The sequence below is a fragment of the Gopherus flavomarginatus genome, chromosome 1 (genome assembly GCF_025201925.1).
Source record: "Gopherus flavomarginatus isolate rGopFla2 chromosome 1, rGopFla2.mat.asm, whole genome shotgun sequence".
NCBI classification, from domain to species: domain Eukaryota; kingdom Metazoa; phylum Chordata; order Testudines; family Testudinidae; genus Gopherus; species Gopherus flavomarginatus.
The window spans coordinates 64,824,419-64,838,078 of NC_066617.1; the positions used below are offsets into that span (position 1 = coordinate 64,824,419).

General features: G+C 37.5%; 1 protein-coding gene across 5 annotated transcripts in view; it reads left to right on the plus strand.

The window, feature by feature from the left end:
• USP15 (ubiquitin specific peptidase 15) overlaps positions 1-13,334 on the plus strand; it is a 131,695-nt gene extending 118,361 nt beyond the window's left edge. For 3 of the 5 annotated variants that reach the window (XM_050923363.1, XM_050923370.1, XM_050923386.1), the window contains 8 exons: positions 106-221; positions 1,202-1,477; positions 1,857-1,927; positions 2,290-2,405; positions 5,134-5,283; positions 6,266-6,369; positions 7,101-7,189; positions 11,426-13,334. In XM_050923363.1, the coding sequence (XP_050779320.1) occupies positions 106-221; positions 1,202-1,477; positions 1,857-1,927; positions 2,290-2,405; positions 5,134-5,283; positions 6,266-6,369; positions 7,101-7,189; positions 11,426-11,611 (1,108 nt within the window). In that variant the 3' untranslated portion in view covers positions 11,612-13,334. Of the gene's footprint in view, positions 1-105; positions 222-1,201; positions 1,478-1,856; positions 1,928-2,273; positions 2,406-5,133; positions 5,284-6,265; positions 6,370-7,100; positions 7,190-11,425 lie in introns of those variants that run through there. The other 2 variants (XR_007769402.1, XM_050923376.1) reach the window with 2 other exon arrangements.
• Positions 13,335-13,660: the final 326 nt, after the last annotated feature.

Consider the following 13,660-nt stretch of genomic DNA (forward strand, 5'->3'; position numbering starts at 1 on the left):
ACTACTGTATTTTCAGTGCTCTTACACTTTACAAGCAAATACTCATCTTAAACAAAACCCAGTGGTATACAAATGCGCATTATTATTTTCAATTGTTTGTTTTAGCCGATATGTGAAAACATGTACTGAAAGTGAAGACACTGAAGGATCCCTGCACTGCTGTAAGGACCATGGTATCAATGGTAATGGCCCAAATGGAATACATGAAGAAGGATCTCCAAGTAAGGCTTGAATAGTTACATTTGTTTAAAATTTTGCATTCAGTGTAAGATTCATACTTTAATGCTTTTCTGCCCAATTACTATTCCTTTTTATTCTAACCACTCCCCTCAAAGCCACCACGTTAAGTCTGTGTCGCTGCAGGCAAGCTTAAGTGTTAAAAACTGATGCGAGTGTTCATTGCAGCACTTCTTCTCACTTAGCCAGCTTTGACTCCCTGGGTGTCAGGATAACGCATTGCTACTAGACCATCAGACTAGCCCCCAAATTTGTGTTTTAAAATTGGCAATTTTGAGGCTTAAAAGCCTTGATATTTAAACTTCCTTTTGAGTGGTATAGCTACTTCATGCTTCAAAGTTACTAAACTCAGCAGGACTGTTATTTTTCTTCTTTTAACTTGTGAGGAAATTTGTTCACCAGACAGTAATTGCAAGGAACTTAGCAGAATTAGAGTGGTAGTGACCTATTAGCTAGGAGTTAAACTCTTAAAAATGTGGTATCATGTTTCCTTTTGCTGGTTGGACTCTTAGCATGTTCACAGACATCTGGGCTCAAAAGAAGAAAATATTTTTGTCATAAATATCTAGAGAGAGAGTTTAGTTGAACATTCCAGTGTATGTGCTGAAAGTATGAGGAAAGTGAAAAGAGGAGTGTGTGAGAACACTGGCTGAATGGGGAAACATTAAAATGAAATTAAAAATGGCAGTGTATATGTAAAGTTGTGTATAGAGTGAAGATGAGTCCTTTCCAGTTTGTAATAAACTGTCTTCAACTCTGGTATATGTGGAAGGAGACCATATGAGGTATTTACGAGAAAATCAAAAAGCCACAAGTCCTGTGGAGTGTAACAAACATCTTGCTGGTTCTCCTAACTTCAATAACAATTCAAAATTTTATAGTAGGAGTTAAAATGCGGCACCTTAACATGCTGCCTCAGTGGAATGCATTGTCAGATGTGTTGAATTATGCCCTATTTCGTTAGGTGAAATGGAGACAGATGAACAAGATGACGAATCCAGCCAGGATCAGGAACTTCCTTCAGAGAATGAAAACAGCCAATCAGAAGACTCAGTTGGAGGAGACAATGATTCTGAAAATGGATTGTGTACTGAGGAAACTTGCAAAGGTCAACTACTTACGGGACACAAAAAACGATTGTTTACATTCCAGTTCAACAATTTTGGTAGTACTGACACCAACTATATCAAAGATGATACCAGACATATTAGATTTGATGATAGGCAACTTAGGCTTGATGGTAAGTCATTGGGGCTGGGTTTGGTTAAATTTGATCACAATGCTTTTTGTGTTTCTGGTACCACTTTCCTTTAACAGCTGCACCTTCTATTTTCCCAGTACATACATATATGTATCTATGTGCTTATAGTCTGTCTTCAGGAAAATATGTACATCATCTCTTGTTCGAGCCAGTGAACATTGTTCAGCTTGACATTGCAAGCTGTTGATTTTTAGAAATACATAACTTTCACACATTTTAATGAAACCAAATTTTGGATTTTCTTAAACTTGTACCAACAGTTATTTTAGTTTATTTTGGTTAGTAATCGGTACAAATTAAACATACACTTTCAGATAATAAATGTATTTTTGAGGGGAACATGTGTTTTCCTTCTTAGAAAGATCTTTCCTTGCTTTGGATTGGGATCCTGAAATGAAAAAAAGATACTTTGATGATAATGCAGCAGAGGTAAGTCATTTATTTTGCACTCCTTTTTCATCAATTACTAAACTTTTGTGGTTTAATGCACTATTTATGATAAGTATAGATTCCTAGAAATATTTCAAAGAAAGAGTAGAGAGATACAGTGCATTTTGTAATAAACTAAATACTGTACCATAAAAGAAACCTTTAAAAAAAACCAACCACCTTATATCTACAATTTAGGTGATCTGAGGCTTACTAATTTAGAAAAAATAAATCACACTTGAACACATTCTGAGCAGTTCTCCATATTTAGGAGCTTGTAGGTACTGTTCATAGTAAGACAATATCACTAAAATGAGTTTTGTTTCATTTGTTCTCTTAACTCAAGAAATACTTCTCTTTAGGATTTTGAAAAACATGAAAGTGTGGAATATAAACCTCCAAAAAGGCCCTTTGTGAAATTAAAAGAGTGCATTGAACTATTTACAACAAAGGAGAAACTAGGTGCTGAAGATCCATGGTAAGAGCAAAAATGAAACTTGATGTGCTGAACTAGTTCTGTAGACAGTGTTTCAAACTTTGTCCATGGAGCACTTGCTGATGAGGTGCAGATTGGTCACATGGTACTTGCAGTCCTTATTTCCATGTGCTAAACTGCATGAAAACACAGTTAAAGATACATTAAATATTTTCTTTACTACGTAAGCAATTGCTGTAACGGCTACTGGTATGTTATATGATTGCATATGGGAAGGGATACAATCCATTCTAGCATGAATAGGAGGGGAGCTGGTCTGCATTATGAAACAATTTGAGAACCACTCCTGTATGGATTTGTACTGAAGTGATTAGAATGAGTATGGTTCTAGCTGAGATTGAAAAGTTTGTCTACGTTTAGCGTTCTACACAAACACTTTGTGTTTATATTTATATATGAAAAGCTTTGTTCACTTAAAAATTTCCATTAGCATGAGAGATTCTACTTGTTCTAGTGATGTCTCTGCAACTGGTAGAATATTTCAGACCAGTTGGACTTTTTAAATGTGCCAGCTGCGTATATTAAGTGTAGCATTGTTGAATTTTCAAACCAACGTATATATTATAAACTGCTGTTCTTCTATAAGGGGACATCTGAATATTCTCAGTTGAGATGTTCCCTCAGTACCAATGAGCTTTGGGGATCTTTTAGAAAGCAATGCCCATTGGAACCTCATGAGAGCCTCTTCACAGCACCAGATGTTCAAGAGGCTCTGCAGGTGGACACCTAATTCCTTCCTTCCTTCCTTTCTGCAGCTAGCTTCACTCTGTAAGCAGAGAACCTTCCTTATTTTTTTTTAACCCAAAATCTCCTGTTAGCTTGTTGTTGTAGTTTGGATTGTGTTCAGGTATAGTTTCTAGATCAATGTGCAGTTTGAATTCTGGGCAGACTCTGTTCCAGGGCATCCTGTCCAATTTGGAAGATCCAGATGAGAAGGGGGAGAAAAAAACATTTTAAAGCAGTCTATTTGACACCCCTCTACCTTCTTGGAATCAAATATACATAATTGCTGCCTGACCTGCCGCACATATGACTATTTTCCAGTTTGTAGCTCAGCATGTAAAGCCTTTACAGCCCAAACTAAGGAGGACAGGCACTCTCTCTATTTTAGGACTTTCTCAGTGGTGGCCTTACACATCAGACCCTGGGATCTGTCCTTTGGTCGGGACTTGTCCCGGACCCATGCAGGGACAAGAATAGATTCTCACTGGATTTGAAGCAGTCCGAAGTGAGGGGAAATAAGCTTTTGGTGCTCTGATCCTCAGTTTCATCATAAAATATCAGGGTTGGAAGGGACCTCAGGAGGTCATCTAGTTTAACCCCCTGCTCAAAGCAGGACCAATCTCCAACTAAATTATCCCAGCCAGTGCTTTGTCAAGCTGGGCCTTAAAAACCTCTAAGGAAGAAGATTCCACCACCTCCCTAGGTAACCCATTCCAGTGCTTCACCACCCTCCTAGTCAAAAAGTTTTTCCTGATATCCATTAAGAGGGCTTTGAGGTTTTTAATTGGATAAAATTAAAATTACCTGAACTTTTTTTGTATCTTTTGGAGAGCAGTGTAAGAAGAACGTCATTTCCACTTCGAACCTATCAAAATGCACCTGTGTTGATTGTGTGATTTTTTTTTTCTCTTTCCCTGTTTTGTCTGGGAAGTTGGTGCACTTGTTTTTGTTTAAGCTAGATTGTATTTTTAATGTATATCAAAGGCACCCACAGCGTTTTTAAACATTTCCTAGAAATCTAAATTAAAAATAAAATTGCCTTTTGGCTTTGGTGTCAGCACCTGGTAGTCTTGGAGCTCAGGCTTGTAGGGCTAAAGCAACATCACTGATCTGCCTCAGCAAGGATTCCATTATAGAAAGATTCAAGACTCTTCTTCCTGGAGTTTTCTTTATGCAGCACCATTCTCTTAACTTGTCATCTTGATATGATGTTTGCAGTTCTGCAGTCCTTTCTAATTAGAACTCAGTCTGCCTTCCTTGAAGTTGTGCTGTTACTTACATTTGCCCAAGTGGAAATATGCAGAGGCCACTTCAAAGAAAAGATTATTTTTCATGAGTCTTACCTGCCCACCTTCCCTACTTCCTTGGAATTGTATTCTCTCAAAGATTCAGTAGGAGGAACCAAGGCAGCTAGGGATTGCACAGCCTCTTATCTCTGTTACAAATGTTCACTTCTGTTAGTGGGAACTTTTGTGGTTCCAGTGGTCACTGCATTTCTTGAATGCATTAAGTTCAATGGCAGTGCGGTGGGAGCATATCCCACACGTGTGGATGGGAGAAGTGACACTTGAAGAACCTCCGTTACTGGTAAGGAACCTCTTTCTTTCCAGATGCTCATAACTTGCTGAAATTTTCCATATTCCTTCAGCTTCTTTTGAGTTCAGAAGGTTTTTCTGCTTTAAAAAAAATCTATAAAGACTAGCACTGAGGCATATTGTATAGTATCTTTGCAATTTGACTTTTTTCCTTTACATTTATATTTCAAATATCGAAAATAAGTCTTGATCCCTGGAAGGAGCTGAGCACCTACAACTCACATTAATTTCTAGCGAGTTATCTTTCACATTCAGGCCATTAAACAGTGCACTGGTTTTATGTGTGTAAGCCTTTACACATTCAGCCCCCAACCTGATATATCTTTCTTGTTGGGGATGCACTTTAATGCCTGCACTCTTTATGAATGCTAAAGTGACTGTCTTTCTTTCAGGTATTGTCCAAACTGTAAAGAACATCAGCAAGCAACCAAAAAGTTAGATTTGTGGTCACTGCCCCCAGTACTGGTTGTACATCTAAAGCGCTTTTCTTACAGTAGATATATGAGGGACAAGCTGGATACACTGGTTGGTTTTCCAATAAAGTAAGAAAAATTTTGAATTGAAATATTTAACTCTTACCCTTCACATTTCTAATATGCCTAATGTTTTGAGATTAAATTAAATACATGTTTTAATTAACATTTATATTCAGTGGGTTCATGCTTAATTTGCAAAATATATTAGTTTAAATTTACAGATCAAATCAGCACTATTGGGGAAAAAGCAGTCAGAAGACGTAGAAAATGTAGGCTGTGGGAGGGAGGACTGAGCAGGGCCGGCGCTTCCATTTAGGTGATCTAGGCGGTCGCCTAGGGCGCCAGGATTTCGGAGGGTGGCAATTCGGCGGTGGAAGGTCCTTCCGCACTCTAGGTCGTCAGCGGCAATTGTGCGGCGGGTCCTTCACTTGCTCCGGGACCCGCCGCCGAAGTACCCTGAAGACCGGGATCCTGGAAGGACCCTGTCCCCACCCCCCCGCCGCAGAATTGCCACCAATGACCAGGAGCGCGGAAGGATCCCCGCCTAGGGCGCCAAAAGCCCTGGCGCCGCTCCTGGGACTGAGTAACACGAAACAAGTAAAATATTCAGATAAGTGTGAAAAATAATTCACTGAGTGGCATTGGCAAAGGACTCTGGAAAGAGATGTTTGACTTTGACAGTTACAGGTTAATATATGTTAAGATACCGTATACAGGCAGTTGAGTAAATTAGAAGCCAGGATAAGTGTGTGTTTGAAGCTAACTTATGTTTAAATTCTTTTTATGTAAATTTGACAATAGAGAAGGGTGTGTGTGTACAACCTCTGATGCCACACCTGTTGTGTTATATCAGAAGAGAGAGAATGTGTGCACTCCCAACATTTCCAGTGTTGTCAGTTGTGTTTTCCCATATATGAGGCTTTGTGCCACAGTTTAGCTCCAGTAGGATATGTGTTAAAATAAAAGGGCCCGAAGACAACACTCAAATGTTAAGCAACAGTTGGAAAAAAAAAAAACATTAACATAATGTGAGCTTTTCTTTAAACAGTGACTTGGATATGTCAGAGTTCCTTATTAATCCAAATGCAGGGCCTTGCCGCTATAATTTGATTGCTGTGTCCAACCACTATGGAGGAATGGGAGGAGGGCATTGTAAGTTAATTTTGAACACCATCATTTTACATATTAACTTTCTGTTCTGTTTTATTTTGACTGTTTATTAGCACTAAAATTGACTCTTATTAATGAGCTGCGTTTTTTAAAAATGGCCAAAGGGCAAAAATAAATAACTAAATAAATACTCATGTCATTTAATTCTGTTTCGTGAAATGTATACAGTAGTTGAATACAAATATCTATTTGAGATGAGCTTTCAAGAACAATATTAAGTTCTTTTGCACTTTGTGTTGGCTGAGCCTGTCGTGGAAGGGACATACTTATTCTCCAAAAAGCACTACAGGGCTGTAATATCAACTCACTTTGCTTTCCTGGTCTGAGATTTTATGCCTCTCATTCAAAAGGAGGAGAGGAATGAAGAGTTGGGTAAAAGCCTCTAAGAACCTTTATTCTGGCTGACTGCCCTTTCCTTTAAACACTCTTTTAAAAAGGTGAAAGCCAAATTGGCATATGCTTTGCTTGCTGTTAGTAGGGTGAAAAAATACCTAAACCTGGAATACTTGGATCAACATAATGAAAAAGAAAAAGGCTGGTTACAAGTATGAATCTTATAGCTATGATATGGCTACTGTTAATAAGTTTATACTATATTATCTATGCTAAGATTCAAAAGTCATATGTTTGATGAGGACCAGCTTGGATTCTTTATACTTTTATTTTTCTCAGTTGCCAGAGTTTTTAGTTAACATGCTTCTTTTGGGACCTAGATACTGCTTTTGCAAAAAATAAAGATGATGGAAAATGGTACTACTTCGATGACAGTAGTGTATCAACTGCATCTGAGGACCAAATAGTGGCAAGTATCCTTGTTTTTCTGAAATTACGGCTATTGTTTCTTATCTGGGAGGAAAAAAGTATAAATCTTCAAAACCTGAAAACTAATTTGTAGTTTAACTTTGGTAGCCTTTTGATTTGTTTAAGGGACAATGCAAATACACAACAGTGTTTGTTTACATTCCAAAAACCAGCAGATTTCAGAAGAAGTTTGAGGACTGTTTGCATGTTTATTATATTTTAAGCATAGCAACAGCTATCTTCCTATCTTAAGGTAATGGTTCAAACTCTTGCTTAGCAAACTTTGCCCTGTTTATTAAATTCTATTTAAAAAAAAAAAACAAAAACTAGCAAGCCAGAGCTCACTCCTCTTGTGAGAAAGCAATTGCAAAGAAGGAAAAAAAGGACATATATCTAATAGAAATTAACACAAGGGTGGGAGGGAACACCATTGAAACCTTAAAGGGATTTTGAAAAATGTTCAGATATTATGTTGCATTTATACTACGGCTGTCGATTAATTGCAGTTAACTCGTGCAGTTAATTTTTTTAAGTTTTAATCGCTCTGTTAAACAATAGAATACCAATAGAAATATTTTTGGAGGTTTTTCTACATTTTCAAATATATTGATTTCAGTTACAACACAGAATATAAAAGTGTACAGTGCTCACTTTATATTATATTTATTACAAATATTTGCACTGTAAAAATGATAAACTAAAGAAATAGTATTTTGCAATTCACCTCATACAAGTACTGTGGTGCAATCTCTTTGTTGTGAAAGTGCAACTTAAAAATGTCGGGTTTTTTTGTTACATAACTGCACTCAAAAACAAAACAATGTAAAACTTTAGTGCAGCAGTTCTCAAACTGTAGGTCGGGACCCCATTTTAACGGGGTGGTCAAGGCTGGCTTAAATTTTCTGGGGCCCAGTGCGGAAGCTGAAGCCTGGGGCCAAGCTGAAGCCCAAGATCCACTGCCTGGGTTAAAGCCCAATGCCTGGGGCTGAAGACCTTGTGCTCAGGCTTCAGTCCCACTCTTGGGGTCATGTAGTAATTTTTGATGTTAGAAGGGGGTCATGGTGCAATGAAGTTTGAGAACCCCTGCTGTAGAGCTTGCAAGTCCACTCAGTCCTACTTCTTGTTCAGCCAATCGCTAAGAGAAACAAGTTTGTTTACATTTGCAGGAGATAATGCTACCCGCCTCTTGTTTACAATGTCACTTGAAAGTGAGAACAGGTGTTCCCATGGCACTTTTGTAGCCGGCTTGCAAGATATTTATGTTCTAGATATGCTGAACATTTGTATGCCTCTTCATGCTTCAGCCACCATTTCAGAGAACGTTTCCATGCTGATGACGCTCATTAAAAAATAATGTGTTAATCACATTTGTGACTGAACTCCTTAGGGGAGAGGTGTATATCTCCTGCTCAGTTTTACCCGCATTTTAGCACATATTTCATGTTATAGCAGTCTCAGATGATGACTGAGCATGTTGTTCGTTTTAAGAACACTTTCACTGCAGATTTGACAAAATGCAGAGAAGGTACCAATGTGAGATTTCTAAAAATAGCTACAGCAATCAACTCAAGGTTTAAGAATCTGAAGAGCCTTCCAAAATCTGAGAGATTTCAGAAGTCTTAAAAGAGCAACACTCTTCAGAAACTAAAGAATCCAAACCAGCAAAAAAGAAAATCAACCTTCTGCTAGTGGCATCTGACTCAGATGATGGAAATGAACATGTCAGTCTACACTGCTTTGGATCATTATTGAGCAGAACCCATCATCAGCATGGATGCATGTCCTCTGGAATGGTGGTTGAAACCTGAAGAGACATACGAATCTTTAGCGTATCTGGCACACAAATATCTTGTGATGCTGGCTACAACAGTGCCATGCAAATGCCTGTTCTCACTTTCAGTTGACATTGTAAATAAGAACCAGGCAGCAATATCTCCTGCACATGTAAACTGGGGGCTGCTGCTTTGTCCCCCCAGTCTCCGCCCATTCTTTGGAGGCTGTCATGCGAGTGGTTGGCTGAACAAGAAGTAGGACTGAGTGGACTTGTAGGGTCTAAAGTTTTGACATTGTTTTATTTTTGAATGCAGTTATTTTTGTACATAATAGAGATTGCACTACAGTACTTGTATTAAGTCAATTGAAAAATACTATTTTTTTTACAGTGCAAATATTTATAATAAAAAATAAATATAAATATAAATAAATATAAAGTGAGCATACACTTTGCATTCTGTGTTGAAATTGAAATCAATATATTTAAAAATGAGGAAAACCTCCAAAAATATTTTAAATAAATGTTATTCTATTGTTTAACAGTGCGATTAATCATGATTAAGTTTTTTTGAATTGCTTGACTACCCTAATTTATACATTATATACATTTACTCTACTTTAAAAACATTTTCCATTAACATGCAGTGTTTTTGTTTCACTAGGATTGTTTTCTTAGCATTTCATATTCTTATCCCATTTAGACCTACAAGGGTAGACATAAGGTTGAACTTAAGATACCAGTCATTTTCCTATCAACAGACTGTGATATCAAATACATGATGATTTACTATAACCTCCACGTGGAAAAAGCCGCCCTGAGAAAAAGAACGCTTACTAAAATCCACACATTCATTACTAGACAACAGAGCTAAACAGTACTTGCCAAATGTATTTGTCTGATTTCTCCAAGTTGCTTCTCAATGTGACTGATGCCATTAAACTAAGAGTGTCAGTTTTGACAACACAGAACATTTCTTAACATAATCTGACAATAGTATGGTAAAATCCCTGGAGTTGCCATGAATTTGATTAGACATTTCCTCTGGTGCTTTCTCCATAGATAGGTTTCTTGAGTTCCATTAATCTTGTCCTTGTTTATTTAAGTCACAGCAATTAGGATTTAGTGCTAGAAATTTCAATGGTCTAGCCGTGCAATTCATCATATATATATTATATAGTATTGTGACCTCCATCTCCTAAATTCTAGGTTCCTTATGCAAACACTGAAAGTGTTCAAAATTGGCGATGTAAGTGGTGCTAAATTTTCTTAAGTTAAAATCCCATTACTTCTTGACCAAAACAACGTGGGATGGGAGAGAATTGACACAGTTGTGTGCAGAGGGGTCATTTTAATGTGTTAAAGAGCTTATTTTTGCATGCCATTCATTTCTGTCTTGCTTGATAATTCTTCATTTGTTGTATTTGATTTAATGTAGCCAGGGGTGGGGGAACTTTGATTCTTTGTTTTGCTGTTATATACTCTCTAGGTGGGTAATCTGTCACCAGCAGTGTGACACTACAGTAGTTTGTCAGAGCAAACTGCAGTGATATAGGGCATATGTTTATACACCTCTACCCCGATGTACCGCGGTCCTCAGGAGCCAAAAAATCTCACCATGTTATAGGTGAGACTGCGTTATATCGGGGTAGAGAGAGGAACTGCTCCCTGCTCCAGCTCGCCTCCGCTTCCTCCCTCCCAGGCTTGCCTTATCAAACAGCTGATTGGCACAGCAAGCCTGGGAGGGAGGAGAAGCAGAGGCGGAGCAGAGGTGAGCTGGGGCTGGGGGACCACGGGGAGGGCCACAACAAGTAACAGGCGGGCGCAGAGGAACCACTTGCAGTAACATGAATTCAGATATAACGAGGTAAAGCATCCCCGTCCCCTGGAGCGCTGCTTTACCTCATTATATCCGAATTCATGTTATATCGGACCGCATTATATCTGGGTAGAGGTATACTGATAAAGATGGCTTCTTTGTGGCGGTGGAATTTAAGTTAACTAAACTTATTCAAATTTCCTCCCCTACCCACTCAGAAAAATTGTACTGAGCTGTTAATGAATCTTGTTTCCTAGAAAATCCAACACTCCCAACATAAAACAATTACACACTTACAATCATGGGAGGTTAATAAAGGTAGCACTCAGTGTTAGACACACAAGGTGGGTGAGGTAATATCTTATTGAACCAACTTCTGCTGGTGAGAGACATGAGCTTTCAAGTTTACAGAGAGTCCTCTTCAGGTCTGGGAAACTAACTCAGGCCAGGTCTACACTGCAGATCTATCTTGGTATAACTACCTTGCTCAGGAGTGTGAAAAATCCAAACCCCACGTGACATAGTTATTATGGCCTAACCTCCGTGGAGACAACGCTATGTCGATGGGAGAGCTTCTCCCAAAAAGCAAAAGATTTGCCTTTGATGATCATTAAGGTAGTAACAGTTTGTTTTTTCTTGTTTGACAGTCCAAAGCAGCGTATGTGCTCTTCTACCAGAGACAGGACACTATCAGTGGAACTGGGTTTTTCCCTCTTGACCGGGAAACTAAACAAGGTGCTTCAGCTGCCACAGGCATCCCATTAGAGAGTGATGAAGACAGCAATGAGAATGAGAATGATATAGAAAACGAAAATTGTATGCACACTAACTAATAGAAGACCTAGAAGCCATAAAAAGAAAGACTTTCTCACTGGAGATATCTATTGAAAGAATGAAATTGCCCACCAAATTAAAAATAAAATCTGAGATGGGGAATTTCAGATAACAGAATGTAAATCCTTTATTGCATTTTAATATGTGCAGTACTTGAAGAGAAACACAATGAAAACTTAAACAGAAATTGTCTCTAATACCTTTACAGTCTTGTATTCACAACCTATCTATAGGATATCACAAATAAACCCCTTTTAAGTTTTCTGCTGCTGTTTTGATGAATTATGTTTTCTTCATTTGGGATGTGAGTTAATAACTAAAATGTTAAATTTGTGGACTTTGGTCATTTATTTTCTTAGTATTACAAGAATACTACGGTGGAGAGCCTATTTTTGGATGATTTTATTCATGTATATTAGGCTGTCACATGCACTACTATTATTTAGCTAGTACATGTGGCATAAATATGAGAAGTAGTATTCCTGAAACACCAAATTTTCAAGTTTCTCCCTAGAAATTAATGTTGACCAATTTTAAACTCAATCATGATAGAAGAAAATATCTTGAAAAGGTGTTTTAACCTTTTGTGGTATAGTTAAACATCCAGAATATTATGTTGATCTTATTGCTGCTGTGGAACAGGTTCTGGATTTCATGCTGAATTAACAAACGTTTTTCAATTAAATGTAAGTATCCCTTGTTGCTTGTTGGATCTACTCTGTTGACGTTATAATTCCTGTTACCTTGCTTATAAGCCATGCATAACTTTAATCTGGTGTCAGTCCAAAATTTAAAATTGTGCTGTAAGTCCTCCCCCCACTGTGGGAAGTTTGGCAGCTTTCAAACTACTTTGTAATAGGGACAGATTTAATAGTATTCTGTATCCATAGTAACGACTTTGCATCAGGCTTAGATAAAAAAATTTTTTCCACGTAACTTGCCTTTAAATTGTGAATGAACAATTGGTTTTAAAGGTAGGTCTGTTAATTTTCTCTGTGTGTTCCTGATGGAATTCACCATAGCCTTACAGCTTATCTCAAAAAGTAACTTATTATAGGAGAATTGGCATTTGCATGTCCAAGAGTCAGAACCTGTACAGTATATAAAGCATACAAACCTTGCATTGGATTTTAGTTAACCATGTTCAAGGATCCAGGATGCCAAAAATAAGTGTGACAGTTTGAAACATTTTTAATTTGCTGCTTTCCCTTTGATCTAGTTGGACGAATGTATTGTTGATTTGTATACAATACTGCCTTTGATAGGAGCTCTTAAGTGTGGGGGCACACTTCACATATCTACTACCTGAAGAATTGCTTTGTGTCCCACTGTTATGAAAAGCAAAAAGTATGATGTTCTTCACTTGAACTAATCAAATACAATAGGTTATAAATTGTGTATTGTAAATAAAAGTTCACTCTGTGAGTGCACATTTTGGTAAATTATTTATTTATGTTAGCATTAAAAAGTTTAAAAAATTGCATTTGACCAGGATATAAATGAGGTATGTTGGACATGGCTTTGCATTATACCTTGATATTAAAGCTGGTGTTTCATCCTGGTATTTTAAAGCTGCTTTCTGAGTTTTTTTTTTTTTAATGTAAACTAACCTCCTGCATGACAGAGGTTAAAATTTTGTCTGCACTTGAGTTCACTTGGGTTTACATTTGAAATGCGCATGTTTATTTAATACAGATTTCAATAAAGCTATTCAAGGCCTTATTTAGTCTTTCAATTTCTTACTAAAATAAATCTTGCCAAAAGGTTTTGCTTAATGGGTAGATGACCAAATGCTACCAGAACCTACATAATCATTGGTTACAACATGGTCATTAATGGCTAATCACAATAAGATGCGTGGTATTTCCAGACAACAGGTGGAACATGTGAAGTGACTTATTTTTTTCTGCAATATGTCTAGCTCCAAGAGGCCCAAGAGGCAGTAAGATAAATTCTTAAAGTTAATGTCACATGATAATAAGAGAGCTAAATCACTACATCTATTATAAAGATGGTCACTAAAAATGTAGTGTTTCAACTGTAATAAA